The 26,604-nt window shown below is 62.7% G+C and overlaps 1 protein-coding gene and 1 pseudogene across 1 annotated transcript in view; both read right to left on the reverse strand.

Annotated features, from left to right (window-relative positions):
- The window catches only part of LOC125082404 (nuclear factor of activated T-cells, cytoplasmic 1-like), a 28,790-nt gene extending 26,552 nt beyond the window's left edge, over positions 1–2,238 (reverse strand). Inside the window, exons 1-3 of the mRNA XM_047697970.1 lie at positions 2,211–2,238; positions 1,312–1,490; positions 1,005–1,200 (exon numbers count right to left, since the gene is read on the reverse strand). Coding sequence (XP_047553926.1) covers positions 1,005–1,200; positions 1,312–1,490; positions 2,211–2,238 — 403 coding nt within the window. The remainder of the gene's footprint in view (positions 1–1,004; positions 1,201–1,311; positions 1,491–2,210) is intronic.
- Positions 2,239–11,525: 9,287 nt separating this feature from the next.
- Positions 11,526–26,604, reverse strand: part of LOC125081636 (nuclear factor of activated T-cells, cytoplasmic 1-like) — a 55,675-nt pseudogene continuing 40,596 nt past the window's right edge.

Below are 26,604 nucleotides of genomic sequence, written 5' to 3' on the forward strand. Positions count from 1 at the left end.
AGTGAGCCTTCATCGCTCGACGGGACTTTGAAGGAAAACAGCTAAAGGAGGCTGCAAGGCACCGATCCCAGAGACAGGGGAAGCCAGGGTGGTGTGCTGGGGAGGCCGGGGGCCGTGGGCCCACGCTGTCCCGAGCTCACACCCCCACCTGAGTCCAGCAGCCAGGGAGCTAGGCACCCAGCCCTGGAAAGGCTCACGCCCAGAAGACAAGAAGCACCAGCGACGGGGGCCTTGGCACCCACGTACACCATCCACACAGGGCTGTGAAGGCGCGGACTGGCCTGACTGGCCTGGGCAGCCCACAGGGCCTCCGGTCACAGAACTGACCCACGAGCAGTCAGGAACCAGCACACAAGAGGGCCGCCCGCCTCCACGCAGCTCAGGTGGCACCTCGGCCCCAAGGATCACAACCGTGCGGGGTCGACACACCGGAACAATGCAGTGTCATCCCTGATGCAAGGCGGAGCCAGGCGCTGGATTCCAGCACGCGGCCCACCAGCTGGTGCGGAGAGCTCGTCCTCCAGCACCCTGACCGGGCACCTGCAGCCGCGGTCCCGCCCCGAGGGCCGTGTGCTCTGCGGGTGGGGCCTCACTGGCGAGGTTCCAGTCCCGGTTCCAAGCCCCCCGGCCTTGTTCTCCGTCCTGGGGGTACCTGACGGGCATCGCAGCGCCGCATGTGAAAACGCTAACCACCTTCAGCCCGCGTCCATAAGTCGCCTCCTCAACCAGTGACGCTCTCACGAAGCCCCAAACAGGAGGCCCGACCCGGAGTCCCGCTGCCGACGGTGCCTTGAAGCGACCGTGGCCTCGTGTGACGCCGTACCGTGCAGCTTCTGTCCCGTGGGACCCCCGCCACCGGCTCCGTGGGGCCTCCGGCCGAGGCGACACGGCCCAGGACCGCGAGACACGCTGCCTGCACAGACATGTGCGCCGGTGCACACTCCTCCTCGTCACGCGCACGTACAGCGCCAGGTGGTGTGTGCGCCTCAGGCCCCGGCACTTACCGTCGTCCAGGTACAGCTGGTCCAAGTCCTGAGGCTCTCGCTTGACCGTTACGGGAATGGGGGCCAGACTACGACTACCGTCCTCACGCACCTCGGGCGGCGGCAGAGGCCGGGGGGCTGTGGACTCACTCCTCGGAGCCTTCGGCCGTTGGGGCAGCTGGTGGCCTGTCGCGGACGGGCGGGCGGGGCCGCAGGGCTGCAAACAGGTCGGCTCTTGGGTACCGGGCGGTGGTGAGGAGCAGGGGCTGTCAGGACACAGAGCTGGCCGGCGGCCTGGGGGACGGCCGACGCTGAGCTGGGGACTCACCTGGGGTCGCAGCAAGGCGGGGGGGCGGTGGCTGGGGGGGCCCAGGGTGCACGCCCACGAGTCTCGGCGTCTCCTCAACAGCGAGGACCCCTCCGGCCGGCCGCGGAAGTCCGAGGCCCGGGCCGGCCACGCCCTTGCTGTAGGTGGCGGCAGAGAGGTCATGGAGCTTGGGGCTGGTGCTGGGGGGCGGAGACAACATGGTGCTCCTCGGGGGACAGGGCAGAAAGCCGGGCGGCAGGCAGGAGGCCGGTGGCTGGCTGCAGCAGGGCTTAGGGAAAGGGCTGGGGCCCTGGCTCACTGGTCCGCAGGTCGGGGCAGGCTCGTAGTCGTCGGTGGGCTCTGTCTTGATGGCTGTAAGAAGCCAAACAGGGAATGAACACGGGCTGCGGATGGGCGTGATGGACGGGCAGGCTGCTGCGGGGACACCCCCAGAAAACAGACAGCGTCTTGACTGAGTCCCCGTGTGTCCGCCTGGGTCTCCCACCCAATTAGGAGGAGGCGTGAGTCACCGTCTCCAGGAAGCAGCAGCTGGTTCTAATACTGAGAACACCGTTGTTCTTGGAACCCCCCCAGCACTCGTGTGCTATAAAATCCCATTCGCAAACTGCAGTAGAAGCTCCGGACCCAAGGGCCCACAGATTCGTAGGAATGAAAGCAAAAATGTTAACTTGGATGTACAACTTCGTTCCTCCCGCTACTGACGCCCCCGAGGAACGTCTGCACGCTCGGTGATCCCGCACACGCGCTGGGATGGCACAGGGCATCCATGAAACCCAAGAGAAACTGTGTGTGGCGATCACGGTTGGGGAACACACCCTCCCAGGCTCCACGTCGCAGCGACAGGCCGTCCCAGCCATGCAGCCCCACACAGCTCTGGGGTCCTCCTGTCCCACCCTCACCAGGAATCGGGGCCATGATCGGGGCCATGTCCGACTCTGTGCCGGGCCTCTGCTTCTAGGGAACGCCGGTCAGAACACAGGCAGGTGTGCTGAGGGGTGTTTGCAGGGCCCACGGTCTCCCCAGACGGCCCCTCCTGGCCCTGCGCACTCTCTGGGCCCCATCTGCTCGCCACGGTGCCCAGCAAAGGGGGCCCCATGCCAGGCACCCGCGCTGAAGGCCTCGTGGATACCTCCCGCCCCGCATCCACCTCTCCGTGGCGTAGACGGATGTGTGGCAGCCTGGGGGCCTCGTACATGGGGCCCCAACCTTCACCTGAAACAAAGCAGAGCACAGCTACATCATAAGTGCAGCCAGAGCCGTGTCAAGGACGGGGCACGTCCTACCCAAATGCATGTGGCACCGGCGTCCCCTCACCTCCCGCTTGAGGGTGCCACCCACGCTCCATGAGCAGCAGCTCCCAGGGGTGTGACTGCCTCAGGTCCTAGCATCCAGCTCCTGGGGCTCTCCACGGCATCGCTCTCCTTTGCTTTCCTTCTTGGTGATAGGTGAGCCCCACAGGGAGCAGCACAGTTAGGGGGGTCTTCACGCCAGGCCCCCGTGGGGCACGGGGCTGGTCAGCATCCCCGCGTGGCCCCCGCTGTGTCCGCTGTCAGGAGGGGTCAGTGCACCCACATCACTTTCCCGCCCCTTCGCTGGGAAAGGGGTTTCTCTCTCTTTCCTGGAACTGGGGGTCAGGGCTCTGGCTGAGAGCGAGCCCCAGCAGAGGAGTGTCTAGAGAAAAGGCCCACTGGTTGCAGAAGGGACCTGAGAAGAGCTGGCTCTTCCCTGCGTGGCGTTTTGTCACCGTGCGTCTATCATGCATGCCCTGGGTTGGCTGACAGGTTCCCGGGAGAAGCCGGAGCCACTGAGGGCCCAAGTGCATGTCCAGAAGAACCTGCCTCGCTCCTTATGGAGGCCACAGTGTCCCCTGACCCCAGCAGATGGTGCGCAGCTGGCTCGGGGCAGCAGGGCACCAGGGACCACGGAGACCCCCAGGCTGGTTCACACCTGGGACACAGCGTGTCCCTGGGCAATGGTGTTCCCATGCAGAAACACTGTGGCTGTGTCAGGTCACCCCTCAGGAAGCCCCCGTGCCCAAGGGACTTTCTCCCCACTTACGAGCCACCAGCAGAGACCACCACTGGCCCTGAAGCTACTGAGCCCTCTGTCCCTCCCCCCAGGCCATGGCCTCCAGCTGGGCAGCCCCCTCGGAGAGGCCGGGCAGCTCAGCCTGACGCTCCCCTACCCCAGAGCTCCGCGTCCACAGACCAGCGGGATAGACAGCTGGACCCCAGGGCTACTGGCACAGAGGGGGTGTCGCCACGCTGAGCGGAGCACAGAGCTGGGCTCTGCTCATCTTACGTGGAGAGAGGGAGCTGTGTGGCAGCTGGACATGTCACCCAGCAGGGGGACCATCCCGCCCGCTTCCAGTACGTTGACAATCCAGAAATGGCAGAGGAAACAAAGTCAGCCCGAGACGCAGACTTCACCTTCTGACATGGCCCCGAGGACGCTGACCCCATGAGACGCCAGGGCGAACAGAAGGGCGGAGGTTGACTTCTGCATCAGTTCGGTACTTCTCAGAGTTCGTGATGTCAGGAGTATTACGTACGTCTGGTGGATTAAACTGAAACCCTTCTGGGACTCGGGCTTTGCTGCGCTGATTTCCACCACACATGGGGGCCAACTTGTCTCTTCCATAAGGTGTCCCAAGCTCCTTATAAACTCCCACCGTCTCCACTGGGAAACAGCAGCACGCGTGACTCCCCTGCCGCGGAGGGACAGCACGCAGCCAGCGGCCGGGACCGGAGGCAGGTCGGAGGCTGCCTGCGCTCAGTGGCAGGAGCGAGCGGGCGTTGGCCCCCTTGTGCTCAACCAGCGGCCTCTGTCGTTATCACCAGCTTAAGGCTGCCCGGTGGCACCGGCGACAAGTGGCCCGCCACCGGGCTCCCTGAGACCGCTCCTGGGAGAGTCCCCGCAACGCCGTCTTGTAGGGCCTCCATGTGGGCCCACGCCCACCGCCGCCAGGGGACACAGGACGCGTATCACCTCTGATGGCCGGTATGGGGGTACGGGGCAGGGTCACGGCAGGGCCGACGCGGTGAGGCCAGACCCCACCCGGCACAGCGCTCCGGGTACCACCAGGCTGGGCCTTCTCTGAACAGACGTGCTCCCTCCCTGTGTTTGTAGCCGCTGCTGCCTGCCAGGGTGAGCCTGACCTCTGCCTGCAGCCCCGGGACAGGTGCCTTCAGGGGGAGAGACGCAGGGGCCCTTAACTGACACGGTGATCCCTCCGCAGCTCGGGGGGACCCCAGGCCGACGGGTCTTGAGGAGCAGTGCAGGCCGACCCCAGTGACTCTGGGCTGGGTGGTGGGTCACAGGACGAGCTCACTGGAGCTCACTGACCGCAGGCCAAGGGCAGCAGACACAGGAGCCCCAGGGCCCCAGGGACATGGCACAGCCTGGAAAACAGCGCCTGCTGCCCCTGTGGCTCCCACAGAAGCTCAAGGGCACGGACACGTGGCATCTAAATTGCATTTCTCATGTGGACGCAAGGGAAACGAGCCGGGGGAAGACGCCTCCTGTTTCCTATTAGTGGGGGACGAGCGAGGCCGCGTCCTGCGCGGGGGCCTGGGGCGGTGCAGGAGGCTGCTGGCGGCCTCGTCCGCGGCCCAGAGCCACTTCCTTCCAGACCGGCGCTGGGTGTGACGCAATGTCTGGTTCCTTCCCGGCGTCCACCTCGCTGGCCGGGGCGGGAGGGCTGGTGACAGGAGGCCCCGCCACTGCGCCAGCCGCGAGCTTACGATCCAGATTTACTGCGGCACGCGAACGTGTGAGGGATTAATGCTAATCTTGAGGACGGCTGCCACGTACAAAGCCTGTTCTCATGGAAAAGGTGCGGTGTCCTCCGGGTGGAGCTGGCGTTCACACCCTGCAGGGCTCGCTTAGCACAGCGGCTGCGACCCGTGGAGACAGCATGTGTGCAGGAGACCAGGGAGATGTCCCCTCGGCTCCCAAAGCGATGTGCCCCGTCCTCAGTCAAGGGGCAGCCGCTTCAGGCAGGGGCCTTGTCCCTGAGAAGGGACCCCAGGCCCCAGAGCCAGGCGGCAGCACCTTCTCTCCTGGGCCACGGGCGGACAAAGCATCCAGCAGCAGATGCAGGGCACGGCAGGTGGGATAAGCCTCTCCCCAGGTGCCCCACGCCACCCGGAGTGCCCACAAAGGCTGGCTATGGGCCAGAGAGCATTCTAGAACAGCCCAGCCGACCTCAAGGAAGCCCCACGTCGGCGCTTGGGCTCCGTCCCGCACGGCAGGGACTCCCATTCCCGCGAGCACGGCAGAGCCCCTCCCAGGAGCCCCAGCTGGGGTTGGGGGGCTCACGGCGGGAGCAGCCCCTTTCCAAATTGCACGGACTTGGGCTCAGGGGCCTCGCGGTTCACAGATGTGGGCGGTGCGGCCTCGACTCACAGACGTGATCAAGAAGCGTGTGCCTTGTGACACCCCATCCCACCTCCTTCACACGTCGCTTGACACTGAGTGTGCAACACAGAACCCGGCCAGGCTCAGGGGCTCCCAGGACAACCAGCCTCCAGGGTCACAGCCGCCTGGTTACACAGGGATGCCACACACGTGCTGAATGTCCACCACTGGCTGCTCCCACAGGTGAGCGGGACGGAGACAGCCAGAGGCCCCAGGCCAATGGTGACGCACCCCCAGGCCAGTAGTGGGACCCGGGAGCAGGGCCTTGACCCCTCAGGGCCCTGCCTGGATGCAGACGGCAGTGGCGGCCAGGACTAGCTCCCACAGGTGGCCTGGAGTGACGTGACGGGATTCCTGCCGGGCAGCGCTCAGACTGCCCCAAGGCCTACTGGACCGCCATTCCCAAGCACACAGGGGGACGCCATCCCCTCTTACACGTATCCATCCCTCCCGTGTGCTCCCCGTGTCCTGCCTGTCGAGCGCGACCTGTCTTCTAGCTGCAGGGCCAAGTTGAGCAATTCACTCTCAACGTGCTGTTTGGGCCGACGCACCAGCCCAGGGGCCGCTGGAGGCCTGAGGTGAGGGAGACCAGACGCTCTTCCCGCTCGTAAGGGAGGCGTCTGGGGACTGGCCGCACTGAGCACCAACACCTCACGCACCCCGCTCTTTTCTCCAGAAAATCACGATGGCACCCAGCAGACACAGAATGCCGAGCTGTTCCGCGTGTCCGTGATCTCGTGCCCAGCACCCGGCGCGGAGCCCAGAGCTAATAACACAGGAGCACACGACTGAAGGGTTCTCCAGCTCCGGAGCCGCGTGAACAACAAGGACACACTTCCGCCTGCGTCTTTTCTCTCACACGTTCCCTCTCAAGCGTGCCGTGTCCCGCACACACGGACGGGCCGTGGCCACAGCTAGGGATGAGATGTCCGTCCCTTGGGGACGGTCACCAGTCCGTCACCCTGAGCGTTCTGCCCAGAGACCCCAGTCCTGTAGGGAGCCGCAGACTGCAGGGCCCTGAGGCCGTGGAACCCCGTGGGCCTGTGTCCCTGGCCCCACAACAGACTCCCATCTACCCAGCAGATGGCAAGGGCCACCCACAAGTAGTCCATGTGTCTCCCAGCCGGCACGGGGAGAAGCAGGGGGCCAGGAGTTGGGGTCCTACTCCTTGGTCTCAGACAAGCCAGGGATATTGCTACCGACTGAATACTGTTCCCCAAATCCAGAGATGGAAGGCCTGACTTCACTGTGGCTTTATCTGGAGATAAGGCTTTGGGATAGTTATAACTAAATGAGGTTCTGGGGGTCCCTGATCCTACAGGGACGTGCTTTGAGAAGAGAAAGAGAGAGAGTTCTGTACGCCACGTAAGGATCGGTGGGAAGGTGGCGTCATCCCCTGGAAGCCATCCTTCTCAGATCCGAGCCTCCGGCCCTGAGCTGCAGGACGTCCAGCCCCAGACCCGAGCATGGCGGACATCCTGGCAGACTCCCCTTCTTCTGCACGAGCCTGGGGTCCGTCGATGGTGGCACATGCCGAGGTGCCGGGGATGCTGCGGGAACCTGTGGCAGGAGCCGCCCCGGCCACTCCCTTCTCCCTGCACACACGCCGGCCCTTCCCAGGGACCCTGCACAGTCCCGCACAAAAGGTGTTTTGTCCTAAGCCCCCGAGAACAGAGCTCAGATTGTTCTCTGTTCGTTGCATGACATTAAAGGCCCAGTTTACCGTCAGTATAAACACCCACAGCGAGAGCTTCAGGGCAGGCCTTTTTTAAATAATGAGAAAGGAAAAGCAGGAACTGGGACCACGGGAAGTACCAGCCCCGAGGGGCCAGGCTGCGCCGTCTCTCCGAATCCACGGTCCACAGTGAATTCCGGGGCGGTCGGGGGTGCAGGCGCCGGCAGGCGAGCGAGTGCACACGGAGGACACTTCAGCTCGGATCCTGTCTTCCTTTGGGGACCTGCTCCCTGTCCTTCCCACACAGCTTCAGCAGCGTCCACACCTCACACGTCAGATTTCCGGCAAGGGCCGGGCTTTGGGGGTCGGGTTGCGACAGTGTGGCCAGCCCCACTCCACTCCGGTGACGGAGGGCTGGCAGGTGTCAGGGCCAGCGCCGACTCCCTGTCAGGGCACCAGCCTCACCTCCTCCGGGCCCCCAACCATGGAAGCTACGACCCATGCAGGCCGACCGCAGACCACGGTCAGAACGGGCCACACACGCCAGGAGATGCGTCCAGCGTTCTCATCCGAGAGTCGCCAAAACTGCCTTTGCAGGGCACGAGATGTGCAGTGCTGGGGTGCCACCCCAGCAGCCGCTCCGAGGCGGGGTTCCGGGCAGAGTCCCGAGACCGCACCTCCCTGACCGCGGGCGGGAGCAGCTCCCGGGAGACCATGTGCCCACGTGCGTCACGCAGTGTCAAGTTTTCTCCACGCATGTCCCTCTGTGTTCAGAGGCCCATGGCCCCCCCGCCCCCTCGGCCCCCGTTTCCCAGCCTCCAGTGTCCCCCAGACACGTTCCCAGAGCACCGTACTGCTCCACTGTTTCACGGACAGACCGGACCCCTGCTCTTCTGCATGGCCCGGACCCGGGCTCCCTGTCCCGCAGTCGCTCTGGTACAAGTTCCAAGTCCTCTCCCCATGGCTGGGACTCCAGGCAACCTGAAGTTAAATGCTGTCCACGTCCCCTTGCCGGGAGCCCACAGCCGACAGCAAAGTTGGCACCCTGCAGACCAGGGGGAGAAGCCACGTCTGAAGGCAGCGCAGGACGTGGTCCCCGCACCCACGCCACGGAGCTGCGCCCATGTGGGAGGAAGCCGGCCCGCCTTCCCAAGCCCAGGGATGGTTCCCGAACCCTGGTGACCCCGCCAGCGGCTGGCCCCTCATTGCTACACATCAGGCTGAAGACAGGAAAGGGACATTAAGGCACGGGTCCCCCATTTTCTAGCTAAAGTAGCAAGAGAGTCAGACTTACTAAAAACAGCGTCACACCGTCGTGGAAGGCGCTGAGGAGGAACGCTGGAGTGTCCTACCTGACCGCGCTCCCCGCTGTGCACTGACCCTGCTCCCACCGCCGACAGGCTCGCTCCCGCTGTGCTCACCACGTGGCTTAGCTGACTTAGGGAGAATGTTCCACAATGGCCATGACCACGGCCATAGCAGGCCTGCAGGCAGGCGTCCCGTGATCACAGGAGGGGAGGCCCTGTGGGCCCAAGGGCAGCTTCCATGTGGGCCAGGGCCGTGCTCGCTCTGCCCAGCACCCCCTGCCTGCCTCCCACCGCCAAGGCCGGCTGTTTTGCCTTTGGAAGGGAGTCCCTAGGACTGACACCCCCTCAGCCACCTGGACTGACCTGCCCCTCCACACCGGCGGTCAGAAATGTGGCATAATCTACTTTATTTAGAACCTGCGGGTCTCCTGGGACAGGTGAAGCCCCGGAGGAGCCTGTCCAGGGGCTGCTCCCACCTAGCCTGGGCAGGGGGGCTGCGAGGTCCCCAAGGCTTCTCCCGATGGCCTCCCCACCCAGCTTCTACATGGCCCGCGTGGAGGCCATAGCTCCAGGATGAGACTTTAATGCCGAGGTCTGGGGGAGCTCCTTGTGAAGACAAAGGCCCCAGGGGGGGTGGTCAGCGTGGTCCCAGCCACACACCCAGCCGCCCCCAAGAGCCGCGCATGCGTAGAGAGGGAGCGAGTACGGTCCTGGCCGTCGGACCCATGGGCCCCTCCAGGATGGCTCTTCCCGCCGGCAGCCGCGGCTCTGGGGTCCACTGCCCAGTGTACCCAGAGCTGCCTGCCAGGCCCAACACCTCGATGCTGAGGGTTTCTGGACTACATGATGCAAACAGAAAACAGAATCGACCCCTCCTTCCACCCACTCCCTGTTTCATGAGGGCCACGGACGCCTGGAGGCACACGTCCATCTGGCGGCGAGCAGGGAAGTGTGGTGCTCCGCTCCTCGTGCCGCTTGCGATGGGCCTGCAGAGCCCGTCCCCAACACCTGGGCACCTTCCCTCCCGGCGGGCGGAGGCGGTTTCCTTCTCACAGTCCTGAGAGGGTTTGTGAGAGCAGCAGCCCCACACTGAGGACTATGTGTCCTGCCCACGAAGGTCAGGCAGGCCCTGGACCTCTGACTAAGGTGTGTCCCCAAAGCCGTCCCCGACCAGGGGCCTCAGGACCCTCATCTGCTCTGCTGGTCGCTGACAGGGCCCGAGTGCCATCACAGGGCCCTGCTGGGAAACCCCCTGAAAACACCTCAGACGCAGAGACGTGCTCACCAAGACTCGATCACGGGTCAGGATTCATTTTCTCATTTTAAAGACAGACTGACTTTGGAGGGTGTGCGAGGCCCTCCTGGGAACGTCCCGTTCCTTCCTGTCTGAGCCCCCGACCCCGCCAGCTGGTCCCAGCACCGGGGGACCGTCGGGAACTAAGCCCAAGGCCAGGAGCCGCGGCCACAGTGCCGGCTCTCTCAGCCCTCCATTGAGCCGGGGCGCCGGGACAGCTGCGGACCGGACCCGCTGGGGCAGAGTCTGTCTCCAGGACAGTACCAGGGCGCCCTTGGCTCACAAGGCCCGACCGCAGACGGGACCTTCTCCTTTCACGAGACTGGCCTTGGGCACGCACAACAGCGGGCCGACGAGCCACAGGAAGCAGTTCTGGCTCCGTGTGTGGCCTTGCCGCGTCCTCCGGAACCGCTCCGACGCTTTCTACTGCCGCCGTCAGTCAGCAGCTGCCCAGGAAGCCACGCAGGCAGTGACTCTGCTCGTCCTCATTCAGCCGGAAACGTGCCCCCATCAACAACTGGGCCAACCCTGAGGGGCGAGGGAGCCCCAGCATCCTGGGCCCACAGCAGACCAGCAGCCCTAGACTCGGGCTGACCAGAGCCCGCCTCTCTGGTCGGCCGCGCCCAGGGCCCACAGTGGACAACCACACTGACACGAGGTCCCCTCGGGCGGCTGAGGTTATGGGTGGAGGGTGAGTGGGTGCCATCCCAGGCAACGGAGCTCAGTTTGCCTGCTGTGACCAGAAGCGGGGAAGGCGACTCGAGGGGTGACACAGGGGCCCCCATGTACTCCCAAGCCACGAGCACTTGATCCTCTGACTTCCCAAGCCTACACTCCCCGAGCTGCGTGGGGGCAGTGAGGTCCCTGCCGCTCCATGCGAGGGTCGCCTCCCGGGGCACTGCCTCTTGGGTCACAGCTCTGAGAGCCCACAGTGTGTCTCCCACCAGGAGGTGACATGGGGCCCCACTACCCCCTGCGCCCATGGCTAATTCTGGTGGAAAACCCAGGATGGCACTTGATTTTGCATATCTGCTCGTGAGAGTGACCTTTACAGGTTTAAGTGAATTTAATTCCAAGGCCTTGCATGTCTCAACAGCAAATTTAATAACCTTGAAAAGCATGTGCCGTTGGAATATGCCGTTGGAATATGGCCAGGGCTCGGCTGTGCCTCCCGCCAGACGCCAGCATGCTTGTGAAAGGACCCGCCGCCCACGGGAGCACAGCGGCACCTCACAAACAGGGTCCCCGAGGAGAAGGAGCAACCACGAAGAACTCAGAATCCGCAGGGGGCCTTCCGGCTAACTGTCCCTGCAAAGCTCTCGTCCGCACGGCACATGTCGCCCGAGGTGACAGTCCGCCGTTGGGGGGCTCGGGCTGGCGTGGCGAGGCGGGGACACTCTCCGAGCAGCACACCCGGATGCAGACGCGCTGGGGCTGAGCGCTCGGTCTCCGTGCCTGCCGTCGCCCGGGCGGGCCTGCCGAGCACGGCGGGGAGGAACACCAGACACACAAGCTCCAGTTTTCTGTTCGTTCTCTTGTTTATTTTCAAAACCACAGAAAGGGTCGCCCCCTGCGATTCAGCCACGAAGTCAGGTGCTAGCCGACATCCCTGCTCTCGGGAGCTTACAGTCTAGTGGCCCGTGGGTGTGGACCCAACGCCCTAGGCGGGCCAGACACGAGACCAGCCACCCCAGGAGGCCAGGGCCAGGCCGGGGTGCTCCCAGGGGCTGGCAGCGTGGAGGCCTCGGGCTCTTAGGGGCTGTGGCGAATCTCAGGGACAGAAACGTGGGAGACACGGACACGTGATGGAGGCAGACAGGCCGCCACGACGTCAGGGGTGTGCGCAGCCCAGACAGACCAGCCACCGCTCCAGGGACAGACTCTGTAGGATGGCGCATCAGCTACAGACGGGGGCCCACGTGGGCTACGTTTTAGAGCACAGGTGTGAGAAGCAGGGCAGATGACAGGATGGTGACAGGGGTCTGGGGGTGGACAGAGAGGGCAGTGATGGGGGTCTGGGAGTGGACGGAAAGGGTACTGACGGGGGTCCTGGAGCAGAGGGAGAGGGCGGTGATGGGGGTCCGGGGTGGACAAGAGGGTGGTGACAGGGGTCTGGGGGCAGACAGAGAGGGTGGTGATGGTCTGAGGGACCGACAAAAGGGTGGTGACAATGATCCGGGTGGTGAACAGAGGGGGCGATGGTGGGGGTCCGGTGGGGGATGGAAAGGGCAGTGACGGGGGTCCTGGAGCAGAGGGAGAGGACAGTGACAGGGATCTGGGGGTGGATGGAGGGGGCCGTGATGGGGGCCCTAGAGCAGAGGGACAGGGCAAGTGATGGGGATCCGGGGGTAGACAAGAGGGTGGTGACAGGGGCCTGTGGGTGGACAGAGGGGGTGATGATGGGGGTCCAGGGGCAGATAGAGAGGGCAGTGATGAGGGTCCTGAGCAGAGGGAGAGGCTGGTGACAGGGGTGTGGGGGGCAGGCGGAGAGGGCAGTGATGTTGGGGTCCGGCCCAGCGGCAGAGGACAGTCAGGATGGATTCCCACCGCAGGGCGGGCAGACAGGATGGCACTTGCACAGCTCTCCAAACCCCCTTGTCTTAGTAACGTGTCCTTGGGGGCTCAGCATCCCCACCCGTAGGAAGGGTCACAGGCATGGGCCCTCTCCCACTGACACCCTCCACTGCTCCTGGAGCAGGGACTACAAAAACATTAATGTGAAAGATATCGTCCTAACCTGCTTTAAAAGGCAATTTTTCTTATAAAGCGTGGTTTTCTTTAAAACTTCAATTTTTGGTCAACCATACTTGAAGTTTATTAGAATAAATCATTACATTCTCAAAAATTGACTAAATATTTTGTCTTGTACGATGCACTGCCTCTGAGGCCGCAGAGCACGCAACCCAGGCGGGTCACGGAACAGTGAGAGCGCACGTACCCCGGTGGGGCAGCTCACGGGCACACACCCCTTTTCGGGCAGTCCCGGCTGGACGGTCCCCTCAGGAGGGGTGACTTTACAAGAGTCTGTGACTCAATCTTGAAAGGCACGGCTGTCATTTGCCCCAAAAAACAGCTAATTCTAACTGAGATCAACACAGATATTCTAAGTTTTCTACGATCTAGTCTATTCCATAAACGACATGTTATGGTTAAAGAGAACTAAAAGCTCAAAGAATCTTGATTTTACGGAGAAAACAAGGTGGCTGCTTTCGCAATAGTTTTAAGCATATAACTAACCTCCCTCTTAAATTACACAAAATCTTCTAAGCTTCTAGAGCAGCTACTGTACAGAAAGACGGGGCAGAGCTGAGTGGACACAGAACACGACTGAATTCAGGAGACGAGTGACACTGCGCTCTCCGAGCACACGGCCCACCCGGCTGCAGAACAACAGCGGGAGCCTCGAGGACAATGCCCAGCACATTTATTTCTACTAGTTCGGGGGGGAAAACACCGCAGTATTTCCTTTAAGGAAACACCTTAAGCTGAAAAGGCAAACTGATTTTCCTAAGTCCTAAGCGTCTCTCCTGAAGCAGAAACGTCTCAGTGAGGAGGGTTTTCAGTTGAGTAACAGGCGCTCGGACCGAATACCTCCCGCGGCCCCGGGGAGATGCAGTCACTCACGGAGGGGTGTGACTCGGGGCGCGGGCACGAGCACAGATGGTTCATGTTAGTTAATGACCACATCGAGCACGGGCCTTGGGCTCAATACCATACGGTTATTTCTAACAGCACCTGCAAGTGATTATAACTATTTGCTTTTCCACTGTAAGCATCTACAGAATTTAAATGCATGGCCAGACCGCCTCAGCCTCAGCACGGAAGGCTGTACGGATTCTCCCCCGGGGCTGTTCTATATTTGCAAGCAGGCAGCAAAACGATCAGTAATTACCCCAATATGCAGCTCCCGCCCACAGCAGTAATGAAGGAAAATACAACGAAAGCTTCACTTTTCTCTTTAAGAATCGAGGACATGCTCTTGCTAACGGGAAAAAACACAGCTGAAACGTACAACCACACTGTTTCACAACGACGGCATCTCAGCATTTCTGGGTCTTTTAGAAAAGGGCCCCCTCGTTCGTTTTCAGTGCTTAAGGCTAGAAGGAGAGCGTTACCGTCGCGGAAGGTAGGTGAAGCGCTGGCACTGACTCCTCTTTCTCTTCCCGTTGCAGACGTAGAAACTGACTTGGACGGGGCCTGGTTATCTCTGGTTGCGGAACGGCGGATCATCGACCACCAGCGAGTTCTGGTGAGAAAACGGCAGAGGAGGGAGACAGGTGAGCACCATCGCAGACACGGCGCACCCACACGGGCCCCCCCAGAGCTCCACGTGGTCCCAGCTGCCACGAGGATGGGCCCACACAGAGCCTGCCTGGGACGCAGGCGCATGTGTGCGGAGCGAAGCTGCCCGGTCCACCGCGGGGCAGCCTGTGCACCCGGGAGCTGACCGGCGGCGTGCACGGGGGAGGCAAGTGGGGCCTCAGCTCAGATACTGCCAACAATCATCTCCGTGTGAGGCCGCTGGGGCTCCTCTGAGGGTAGAACGGCCACATAGCAGCAGAGGTCCTCGAAAGACCCCACGCGCCTGCTGGCCCGAGCCAAAAGGGCCAGTGACCTCTGGCAACGAAAGAAGCCCCCAGCGGCTCGCAGATGGCTCGAAAGCACCTGTGTGGGGAACGCGATGAAGGCCCAGGGCAGGAGCTTCCTGGACACGGGCCTGGGGCAGGTTCTGTGACGAAGGCCCAAAGCCCGCCAGGGCCTCCCAGACTCCCTCCAACGGAAGGTGGGTAAGCTCAGCTCCAGCAGGCTGGGGGCCAGGGGACAGTCAGCAAGGCACAAATGGGGACCGGGACGGCTCATGGTGGCGGCCGTTAATCTCTCCCAGAAGAAGTTATGCTCCTTCGAGTGCAGATCTGAAACAGTCCAGCGGGCACACGGCGTCGTGGGACACAGGCTTCCCCGCCCCGTCCCCACCCGCATCCGTGTCAGTGTGCGCGGGCGCACCACTCAGTGCCCGACCTGGGCCCACGCCAGTCGGAGACGGGGTCTTCCCAGGCGCCCACGCTGGGCTCGACTCCCTGGTGGGGGGTGGGGACAAAAAGAAAATGTTTCCCTAATTTTTTTTTTTTGTCAATGATGTAAGTTAGCAAGTAGAGAACACGAAGGAGAAAAAACGCACTGTATCAGGTTTTTGTTAAATAGTAGCTTGTCACCCGGTTTAACAGCAAAATTGACTGAATCGTGTTAGTAATGGAATCTTAAGACAAGTTAACACAAAACCAAAGAGAACTTCAGGCCCAACTTTCCTTTTACAGACAAAGGAACGGAGGCTCAGAAGCCTGCTCCCAAGGGCGGGTGGCTGAGAGCAGGGCCCTTCTGGGCTCCCTCCCGGGGCCACACTGGCCCCGAAGTGTTTGACAGCCTCAGTGAACATGTCCCACTTGGAAGTGGCAACGAGCAGCATCTCCTTCTGTTTGAGACCTCGTCCCCTCAACAAAGCGAACCTGCAGATGTGGGCTGATGGGGCCAAGGGTGGGTCCCCGGGGGGTGGACAAGGGTGCCATGGGGGGCGGAGAACGCGTGGCCGGGTCCGGCTCTGGGCCGCGCTGAGTCTCAGCCTCAGCTGCTGGCACGGGAAGCATAAGAACAGAGAGGCTGCACCAAAGGACTGGACTGTGTGGTAGGGGACCCTGCAGCGGACGCTGTCTCCCCGACCCGAGCTACTGCGGAGCACAGTGGCGGGGTCTGACCCCACAGAAGAGAAGACAGAGGGACAAGGAGTTCCTGCGGATGTGGTGGTCTCGGGATAAACTGAGCCGTGTGGGGCCACAGGAGGACCATCTGCGGAGGGTCCCCCGGGGCAGGACTCAGGCGTCCGGGTAGGACAGTGCGGCCCCTGGGCTGGGCTCGACTTTGTGGGCCTGGTGTTTACCGGTTTCCAGGAGACCAGGGGCCTGTTCTGACGCAACAGAGGCAGAGGGTCTCCACGCACAAAAGCTGCGCACAGCACCGTCCCGCGGGTAGCAGCGCAGGAGGGGCAGCTTCGAAGGTGTGCGGCAAGAGGACACCCGTCGTCCCCGGAAAAGCAGGGTCACAGGAGGCACGCGGACCCCCCGCCGGACTCGCTTTGAGAAACTCCACCGTCTGCTGCGCACAGCAGCACCGAAACCCCCACCGGCCTTGTTCACGCTGCTCACAAAGTGCACACGGCATAGTGACCGCGTGTGTGTGGATGTGTGCACATGTGCACACACGTACACACGCCACACCCAGACCTGCATGTGTGCACACGTGTGCGCACACATACACACACTGCCTCGTGCATGTACTCACACACATACACACACACCACATCCAGACCCGCACGCACGCGCACACACGTTCACACACACGCACGCACACAGTACACTCACCACACCCACACGCACGCACACATGTACACGTGCACACACGTACACACGCACCCACGCCACGGAAAGCCGGGCAGGACCAAACGGTAGCAGTGGTGAAATTGCGTGAGGTGCCCGCGTTTTTTACTTTCTTACGTTTTCCAAATTTCCACAATAACTACCCTGTTCCTTCATGATGTAAAAGCCTTGAGTAAGAAGTAAGAAGCTTGACTTGCAAAGCGAAAGCACACCCTCATTCACACGGACCCTTAAGGTCTCTCTCACACCCCTTTCCGCCTGCTAACAACCTTCCTTCAACGGACGCAAACGCTGCAGCCAAACGGCAAGTCAATGACACTAACCCGGCTGTGGAAACTCCGCAGGAATTGTCTGGAAACGAAAAGCCTTAGGGCTCTTCTCTGCTCGGGGGAGTGGGGGCCGGGGGGCCCTCGCAGGCCTGGGCACACGGGGAGGCTGCTGGAGGCGGCCGGCGGCCTCTGTCCCACTGCCAGGTGCCTGCTTACGACAAACCCGGAGCCGTCTGCACCTGGAGCCCTGCTGAGCCAGGAGAGCCCCGTCAAGGAACTGCACGGCCCACAGCCCACGGGGCGTCCTCGGGCAGGTGGGAAATGGGACGGGACCTGCAGGAGCCACGTGCCTGTGGGAGGTCCCAAGGGCGGGAGGAGGCCTGGACATCACGGGAGGGGACTGAGCTCCCGGGCACAGGTTTCCCCTGGGGCCAGGGAGGAACCTTTTCCATCCGACTCCAGCTGTAAAGGCTTCTGGTAAATGGATTAGAGCTTTGGAAAAGGAAGCTGAAGTCACAGGTAACCTACTGGGTTCTGATGCAGCCGCCTGTGGGGGACCTGGGCTGCCTGGGCTCGCCGTGTGCGCAGCCGTCAGACTATCGCCTCCCTGGCGGCCGGGGGCTCCCCTCCTGACTCGGGAGTCCCTCCAGCCGCAGGGCAGAGAGGACGACCTAACAGCTTCAGAAATCCCCCCACCCAAAGGCTCCCTGGGAAGCCTGCTGTAACACCCCGGCCCCGGGAGCCCCCGGAACACAGGACACTCCCTCCCCAGCACTGAATAAGCCAACTTCCCGCTGACAGAATGGCCACACATGCCTGCCCGCTCAGCAGGGTGAGCGAGGGGCCACACTCGCCCATCCATGAGCAGGACAGTGAGCTACGGAGCTTGGGAGAACTTTGAATGTCTTCCCTCAGCCACCGGCTGGGCACAGTGGACGTCAGGTGAGCCCGAAGACACCCACTGCCTCTCTAGGACCAAGCAGCACACACGTGCTGCGCGGGAGACCCTAGTCCCACCGCACCGAGAATCCCTTCCAGTGCCAACCTGGACAGGCAGACCGTCGGACCCAGACAGCTGCTGCCTCAAAGAAGCCCACGTTCAACACAAAGGCCCTGGTGAAGGGGACGGGGTGGGAGGGGACAGAACAGCGTGCCGGCCAGCACGAGCCACAGAAAGCCGGCATAGGGCACCGTCCGTCAGCGCCCACGGGGGGCCCTGCACGTGCAAACTGTAGTGAGGGGCCGGGGGCAGCCGAGCGTCAGGTGGGGCGTGCGCGCCAGGTGTCTGCGGGCCCCACCTCCGCGGCCTGCCAGCGCCTACATGAGATCTGGCCACACCTAGTTCCCGTGCAGAACGACAGCCTGCTGGGTGACGGGCGCCAAGGACGCTGGTGGAACCTCCTGCGGCCCGGCGTGCAGGGGCAGGTGAGGGGACCACTCACGCTCACGGCAGCAGGCTTCCCGCGGGACCACCAGGACGTTGGCTTGGTGCGAGCCCGCGAGCCCCCGACCCCCGCAGGAGCCTGCAGCCCTCAGTGCTGGGGGTGTGGGGTGCCTCCCGGGCCAGGGTCCTGCCTCCAGCATGTCCTGTGTCCCCAGAGCATGAGCTCCTAGAAGCGTTTCACCGTAGTTTCCGCTCTGTGCTCCGGGATTCTGCCTGATGGTTCTCGTCGCTCCTGTGAGCAGGAGAGCTCCGCACACAGCCGGGCAACCCCAGCCCAGCCTCCAGAGCCGCCCGGCGCCACCACGGGCTGCGTGTCTGGCCGTACTCACCGGCTTGCACAGCTCTCTGTCCATCTTCGCCTCCATCTCCCAGATGTGGTGACCGTCTAGAAGAAAGGGGCAGAGGGAAGCCCATCACTCCGGGGGCCTGGCTGAGCCCACCACCCCAAACCAAGGGCCTTCGCCAAGCACAGGGGACCCCGGAGACCGCTGCCCTCTGATCAGCTCGGGCCCTACTGGCTGTTAGCTCGTAAGAATGAACAGTCACGTGCAGGATTGACAGCAGAGAGGACGTGCCCGGCCCAGACGTACGGCAGGGAGCCTGGTGCAGCCCAAAGGCCCTGGGCTCTGTGGGAGGGAACCACACGCAGGGAGCACCCCAGAAATCTGCCCCCACCCCACCTACATCCACAGGCACAAGCTTTGTCATGGGAGTGTGAGGCCAGGGGAGACGCCAGGACCCAGGCACTCGTGCCCACCCCCTCTACCCTTGCGGTCCCTACGCTGGGGAGTGTGGGCCGAATAGCCTGGGCCGGCGACACCTCTGTATGTCCTGGGAGCAGAGCTCTTCTAACGAGTGAGGGCCCAGGACCCACAATCTGGCCTCTGCTCACAGGAGCTCCCGGCTAAATGAGAAAATCCCTTCTGTGACAACTCCTTGCCACATCAGGATACAGAAATGCAAAACATGGTTTTTTGTTTTTTTTTTTTAAACATGGTATTTTTATCCTTACTCCAGCGGCCGTTTGCATGCTTAAAAAAAAGCAAAAAGCTTCCCAACAGGCCTTGAAAGGCTCAGTGTCCTGCGGCCCAGGCCAGCGAGGGAGGGAGCCCCGAGAAACCCGCTGGCGGGAAGGTCAGCAACCAAGTTCTTCGCCTTTGGAAACCCTCTACTGCTGGCCAACTGTGTGGGGACTGGCTGGGTAGCTAATCTGAATGAGCAGGGGTCAGTCTCCTGCCAAGGTGTCCCCTCTCTCCATCTTCTATCAACTCTGTCCCCCATGAACGATGACAGTGAAACATACTTAGTTTCTGCTCCTGCTCTGTTTGCAAAGAAGAGATGTATGTGCCTCACAGACCGTAAATTATATCAACGAAGTAGACAAAATCTGTTTGTGCCTGACAGTGCGGGCGGGCAGGGGTGGAGGGTGGAGACAGAGGGAGGAAATGTGAGTCACCCAGAGCCCGGAGCAGGGTCAGCTTTGCCAGGACACCAGCCTCTCGGGACGCCCGAGGTCCCAGCACGTATTACCCACCAGATGAACCCACTCAGTGATAAAATGCAGACTGGCAGCCCAAGGGATCAGCGTCCACATCTCCTCCAGAAAACAGAATCGGAAACAAAACTACCCCAGGCCGTTCTCCACGGCACCAAGACTTGTACAAAGCTGCTCACTTCCCGGAGGGCAGAAGCATCCCCACACCCCGGCTCCCGGAGCTGACAGACGACCACGAGCCGGGGGAGCTGGCGATGCTGCCCTGCGTGCGGACCAGACAAGCCGTCCGGGCCACACAGGCCAGACCGGCCTCGGGCTCGCGGGCAGGGGCCCCGCCCACCACTGGCCGAAGGAAATCGAAGTTGTTCTTCCTGTAAGCAAGTCCCTCGTGTTTGGTGCCTCTTAAAACAACTTTAGAGAAACAGAACTTTCAGCGTTACGGCCTGGACGGCGGGGGCAGCCCTGGCCGCTGCTGGCTCTCATCTGTCGGTGGAAAGCACAGCTCGGGTTTCCCTGAGGAAATCCTAGGAGTGTCCGGGCCTCCCGGTGGGGGCCACAGCCAGCATGCAGGGGTGGGAGGGAAACCGAGGCCCACGAGGGGCACGGAGAGGGCGTTTGGCAGCAAAGGGACCCCACGCCCACCATCTGCCCTCCAGGAGGGGTCAGAGCAGACCCGGCCTTCCTGTGAGCACGTCTCGCAAGCTCATCCACATCGTGAAGCTGTTGGCATCCCTGTGGGCCGCAGCCCGCGAGCCAGCGGAGCCCCTCCTGGGCCTGTGGGTGCCCGTCCTCGTCAGAGTGTCGGCCCAGGGCCCACAAGCCACGCTGGCCCCTGTGCACGCCACGTCCAACTTCCCCAATGCCAACCCTGCCAGGCGCCCATCCACGGACCATCAGCACCGCGGCCGATCGCCAGCTTCGGAAAGGCCCCCGCTCAGGAGCTGCTTGTCCACACTTTCCTGCCCACCTGAGGCCTGGGAAGCGGTCCTGGGCGCCGGCCCTATAGGCCCGACTCTGTATCTGTGGTTGAGACACAGTGCACAGGGACTGCCACGTGGCCCATTCTTACTGAGGGTCCTACCTGAGCTGCTGTCCACTTACACAGACACAGAAACGTGTACAGACTGTCCAAGGCCATTCAATATGGCTCATCACCGTGGACTCGAGGCAATTACAAAACTGCTTCCCACGTGCACCAGCGCCACAGGGACGTGGCTGCTGGTCTCCCCAGGAGCTGGTGGTACCCGGGGCCCGCCGTCCAGCCTCTGGGCGTCCAGTCTCTGGGCCAAGCAAAGCCTCAGCCTCTGTGGGGACGGGAAGGGCCAGCCCCAAACAAGCTTGGAGCTCCAGCCCTATCTAGAGCTCCTAGCATCTTCGGTAGGAAACTGTGCACAAGCCCAGAAGTAAAACTATTCGGAATCATTAGGGAATTCCCTGCAGCATGAGTCATCGGAAAGGCTTCCCCGCCACACCCGCCACCGGGAGGATTCCATGCTGGGCTACGGCTGCCTCCAGCCCAGCTCTTAGTCACACAGCTCCCGGGCAGGCTCTGGGCCCAACAGGGCCACACGTGGGGGCCCCCATTCTCCGTGCGAGCATCGGCGGTCTCCTGGACATGGTGACTCCAGACCCCGGCGAGAGGACTGGCTTCCTACCGAGTCACGGCACCTGCCGAAGGGGTTTGCCAGTCGCGCAGCCGACAGGCAGGACAGAGACAGCAGAGGTGGGATCGGACAGAAGCACATGGCCGTGTGGCGGGACGTGCTCCCGGCTGTGGTCCCCTCCCCGCCTGTCTGCGGGCCACAGACAGGCCACACGCTGTCACCAGCTGCAGGCAGTCAGGCAAAGCGAGAGGCACCAATGGGGCCCCTCCACACTCCCGTGAGGCCACAGAGGAGACAACTCTGGGGCTGTTCTGGTCAGGTGGGTCCTACCCGGGGGAGGGACGCCCCCACATTCATGCCCCTTAATCTCCGAAACTCCCCAGGCCACAGACTCGGGCCCCCAGCACCGCTCAGAGCAGCCCGTTTCCTGCAGAAGATGCTCCTGAGCAAGAAAGAGACACGGCTCAGCCTGGCCGGACCCCGCACGGCCGGACACAGCAGCCCTCAGCCGGGACCTGCACGGCTGGACATGGCAGTCCTCAGCCGGGACCCCGCGCCCGGGCCACAATAGGAAGGGCACACGTATCCACACGGAAGCCTGTGGACCAGTGTGGGGCACACCACAGCCAAGAGGCGGGTGCAGGTCCTGTCCACACCACAAGTGCATAGGACCACACAGTCCGTCCACACGATGGAACACGACCAGCCTCAAGAGGGACGAAGTCCCACCCACACCCCTGCCCGGGGCACCTGAGATGCTCTCGGCCCAGCCGCCAGATGCCGCGGGACCCACAGCGCGGTGTCCAGGAGCTGTCCCAACTGGTGGAGCCACACGGACAGACGCGGCTCAAAGCTGCCAGGCGGGGAGGATGGGGTGGACGGGGCATGAGTGGGATGGCCGCCCGGCTCCGAAGGGACCAACGACCCCTGAACCTTAAATGTCTGAGCTGCACAGTATGTGAGTTTAATCTCAACAGTGACACAAAACCTAAGTTCTCCAACCCGCGCGTCCGTGGCCTGGAGACAGGAGCAAGGGGTAGCCTGTGTGACCTTGTCCAGCAGCATCCTCTCCACACCCACCCTCTCCCGCGCCCCTTCCCCTTCCCCTTCCCAGTGGGTGCGAGAGGGTGGGATCTGGAACAGAAAACTCTCACCGCTGGGGTGGGACCCGCACCTGCTTTCTGGATGTCCCCTCGGTGCTGACCCGGGAGGACCCGGGCGTGGCTTGGGGGCAAACCACAAGGAAAGACTGGCCACCAGCCCAGAGAAAAGAAATTTCGGGGACAAGCATCTCCCAGCAACAGTGCAAGGCCTGACTCGGGAAGCGCCACAGGGGCCTGCAGAAAGGCCCTCCTGCCCACGCTGGGTCCTCCACACATCCCCCAGCACGGGACCCCATGCCCCAGGAAGGACCAGGACCCAAGGTCACGCTGAACCCTCAGGGGCCGCCCCTGTCCCTCAAACGGAGCATTTTGGGAGCACAGGACAGCCCAATGAGGGGCTGGAACTCCCACTGGGCTGGGCTGAGGCCACACCTCCCCAGGGGGGACCAGAGCATCCCGGGGCGTCAGTAAGCTGGGGAGGAGCAGGGGGGCTCGGCGACACACGCTGACCCCACAGGGCCTCTGTACGGCACCCCCTGCCACCATCCTGCCGGTTGGGCTGCTCCTGAGACACCTTAGAATACCCCGGAGTTCCCGGCTGTGGGGGAGCGTCAGGTCCGAGGCCACAGTGTGAGAAGAAGCCTTGTCCAGACCACACACTGGCTTGCTGCCCCCTTCCCCTTCCTGGAAACAAGCGTGGCTTCTAGCACCATCGGTCCTGCACGTGGTCCCAGGTGACACCATCCAAGAAGCACCAGCTGTTTCCACCCTGCGTGGCCAGGCCCCGGAGGAATGTACCTGCTGCCTATGAAGCCTGTGGGCCACCCGAAAACACTGCCCACGGACATCACCTCAGGGCACGCGGATGCGGGAGGGCCAGGCGCAGCGGCTGTCCTTATGGCCCCCTACCACAACCATGCCCGGGACCTCCGCGCCATGTGAGGACCTGCACGTGTGGGACCCGCTCCCCCCTAGCCGGCCGTGTCCATGTCCACACGATCTCCAGAAACCTCTCAGAGCCCGCGAGCCAAGGAAGTGGGACCCGTGGCCACGGCCCTGGACCAGGCCGGGACAGGAGGTATGGGCACCCACCGGGCTGCCACTGTGTCCTTGCTGCCAGACCACCACCAAGTGACCACAGCCCGCAGCCCCGCCCCCACCATGCCCAGACTGGAGCAGAGAGATTACAGGGCACGTGGGGCTCCTGTACACACTGTCCCTGCCACAAGATGTGGCCGCACCCCTGCAGCAACAGAGGGATCCTCACACAGACACAGACTGTACAAATCCGCTCACACATGGCCTGACACACTCACACCTGCTCTCACTCACTTCACCTGTCTCGCAAGGTCCCCACAGTCCCTCCTCCCACCTGAGCTGGCCCATGGGGACTCACCAACGCCCACCAGAGAAGCCAGGGCTGCCACCTACGAGGACACTGAACCAGGCTCTCAGCGCAGGTGCCAGGCGTCCTCCCTCTCCGACCCGCTCCCCCCAGGAGGGCAGGCGCACCGGTCACGGGAGCGCAGCAGGTGCAGCCAGGCCCCCAGGCGGGAAGAACGGCTACCTACAGCCCTCACCAGGTCACAGGCCGAGTGCGTGAGTCCGGAGCGACGGCAGGGAGGCCCGGACACGGGGTGGTGGGTGCTCCCGAGACACCCAGAGCAGCCCGAGGGACGGGGACCACGTGGGCCTATCCGGTGGGACTCCCGGTCAGGGCTTCCTCGAAGAGGGTCTCCCTGCTCACATTCTGGCCTTGGTGCCAAACGGCGGTTTAAAGACCGACTTCTGCAACAGACCGATGACCTCATCTAAAGCCTGCAGGACGACTATGACCCAAAGTGACTACAGCGGTTTCTCCACAAAACTGACTAGGAAAAGCCTCCTGATGGTTACAGGGTGCAGCGGGACGCGTCAGAGCAGAATGACGCTGTGCCAGGATCAAAGCTGACATGGGGTCCCTTCTTTTGGAAACATGATATGTGTGTGTGTGTGTGTGTGTGTGAGCGTGCCAACCACCTCATTCAAACACAAACACACTCCATCGACAGCATCCCGACGTGCAACCACGGCGTTCACATTCACTTGCGACAGGCACAGCCTGTGACCACATCGCCACACATGCCCGCGTCTCGTCAGCCGTGCACGGGCCTCAGGGCTGCTGCAGGAGGGGGGCCAGAGGGCCCCCAGAGGAGGATGGCGCTGGGCACGCACCTGTGGACTAAGTCCCCACACCTCAGGCTCGCGGCCAACCTCTGCATGGCACCACCAGGCCACGGAGCAAAGATCTGGGACTGAGCGGGCCAGCTGGGCTGGGAGAGCCCACCCAGCAGAAGGAGCCCCACGGCTCCCACAGAGCAGGAGCATCCAGGAGGCGCCCCAGAGTCCCAACGCAAGGCCAAGATGATGCCCGGTCAGGGAAGACAAGGAAGGAAGCCGCGGACACTCCCCTTTCACGCCACAGCCTGAAAAGCAGCGACTTGGGCCACGTCCCGGCACATCGCCTGGCTGCGTGGCCGGCAGAGCACTGCCTCGCGGCCCCTCCCCCCACACACTTATTCACACGTTGAAAGCTCAAAAGGTTAAATCTTTCAAAATTAGGCTCTTTCAAAGAAGAATGCTGCAGTAACACAAATTCTCCTGCTCGTTATGGTCGGTGGGTTTTCCCTGTAATTCGAGTTCTCCAGTCGTGCGTGTGATCACACAGCCTGGGTGTGCGGAGCGCACAGGACTTTCAAGTCCCTTTTGATGGACGCACTTAAGCTTCCCGCTCTCGGCACAAAATCAAGACCCTGTTGTGGAGGCTGAACCCCGCCGTGGTCTCCAGTGGTGAGCGTGGGTCCTGCACCCGTGCCCTCCATTAACAGGGAGGAGGAAGCGCAGGCCTGCGATCGGGGGCAGGGCCTCGTGCCTGCGGGCCACGCTCAGCAGGCACCTGGCTCGAAATCAAAGCCGCAGAGAGCTTCTGTGAGAGCCGAGCCCCACACACACTGTCGCCCGCCCTAGTCGGCTACGCACGCGAGTGCCCGCTGGCCTCTCCCCGGATGGGTTGGGCGTCCCGGGGGGTGGGAGGCTGCGTGCACAGCCTGGGCTATCACCCAAACATCAGAGAAGAGAGACCGTCCACCTCGCCCGTGCAGCAGCCTGGCTGTACCGCTGAGCACCCAGGTCTACACCTGCACTGAAAGTCCCGGGGGCCACGGGCCACGGAGGACAGCAGCACCCGTTCTGCATCCTGGGGCGGCACCAAGAAGGGGGCCAGAAGGACGCCAAAGGCAGTGAGGAGGCCTCCAGTCCAAGTGCGGGTCCACCGCCTACCACAGCCACTCTGCATCCACACACCTGCCACAGAAGGCTGTGGTCCAGAGTGACAAGAAGCCCTCGTCTACACAGGGCAGAACGGCGCTGCCCAACTCAGCCACGTAGTGGCCGTGAGCAGGGGCTGCTCAGAGCCAAGAAGCATACGTCCGTCCAGTCTGGGCAAAGGGCAAGGGGCCACGGGCAGCCAGCGGCGGCAGGCCTGGAAGCATGGCAGAGCCAGAGGGTTTGCTCCCACTGCCCAGCACGTGTAGACCCAGTGAGCAGCCTTGCTCTGCCTCTAGGAACTGACCCCCTCGGCTCCCAAAGCGGCAAGCACGCTCCGGTTTGTTGGTAAGGAAGTACCTGGAGCTTTCTCCACGAAGATGACTTTGGAGTCTTGCAGGAAGTTGTGGCCAGACAGGACCATCTTCTTCCCACCAAGGACAGGGCAGCTGGCCGCGCTCTGTTTCTCCACGAGGGGCAGCTCCTGGGCCGAGCGCTGGGCTGCGTGGGGTCAGAACAGGGAGAGTGAGCATGTGTCCCTGGCCCCACCTCATGCCGTGACCTGAGACAGCACCCCGGGGTCATCCGGTCTGTCAGAAACGGGCGCCTCCCAGCAGCATCTCGGGCTCTGGTGGGGGCACGGCGCGTACATGGACAGCCTCCTGCACGAGATGCGGGTTCGTGGCACCATGTGGACATGAGCACAGCAGGCGGATGTCTGATCTGTGCTGGCGGGAACGTCAAGTTACGAGGGCGTGAGCAGAGGTGCAGGTCTAGGCATGAACAGGCCACCCCAGGGCGGACCCTCAGCCTCTAGGGTGACACGGGTGCTCCTCACGGACGGGATACACGGCTCCAGTTAAGAAGCGTCCGTCCGGACGCTGCGTCCACGGGCTCTTGCAGCTGGGAGCCATGGTGAGGCCTGGCCGCGGGCCCTGTGGAAACTGGGGGT

Source organism: Lutra lutra, chromosome 12, assembly GCF_902655055.1.
Source record: "Lutra lutra chromosome 12, mLutLut1.2, whole genome shotgun sequence".
Taxonomy (NCBI): Eukaryota; Metazoa; Chordata; class Mammalia; order Carnivora; family Mustelidae; genus Lutra; species Lutra lutra.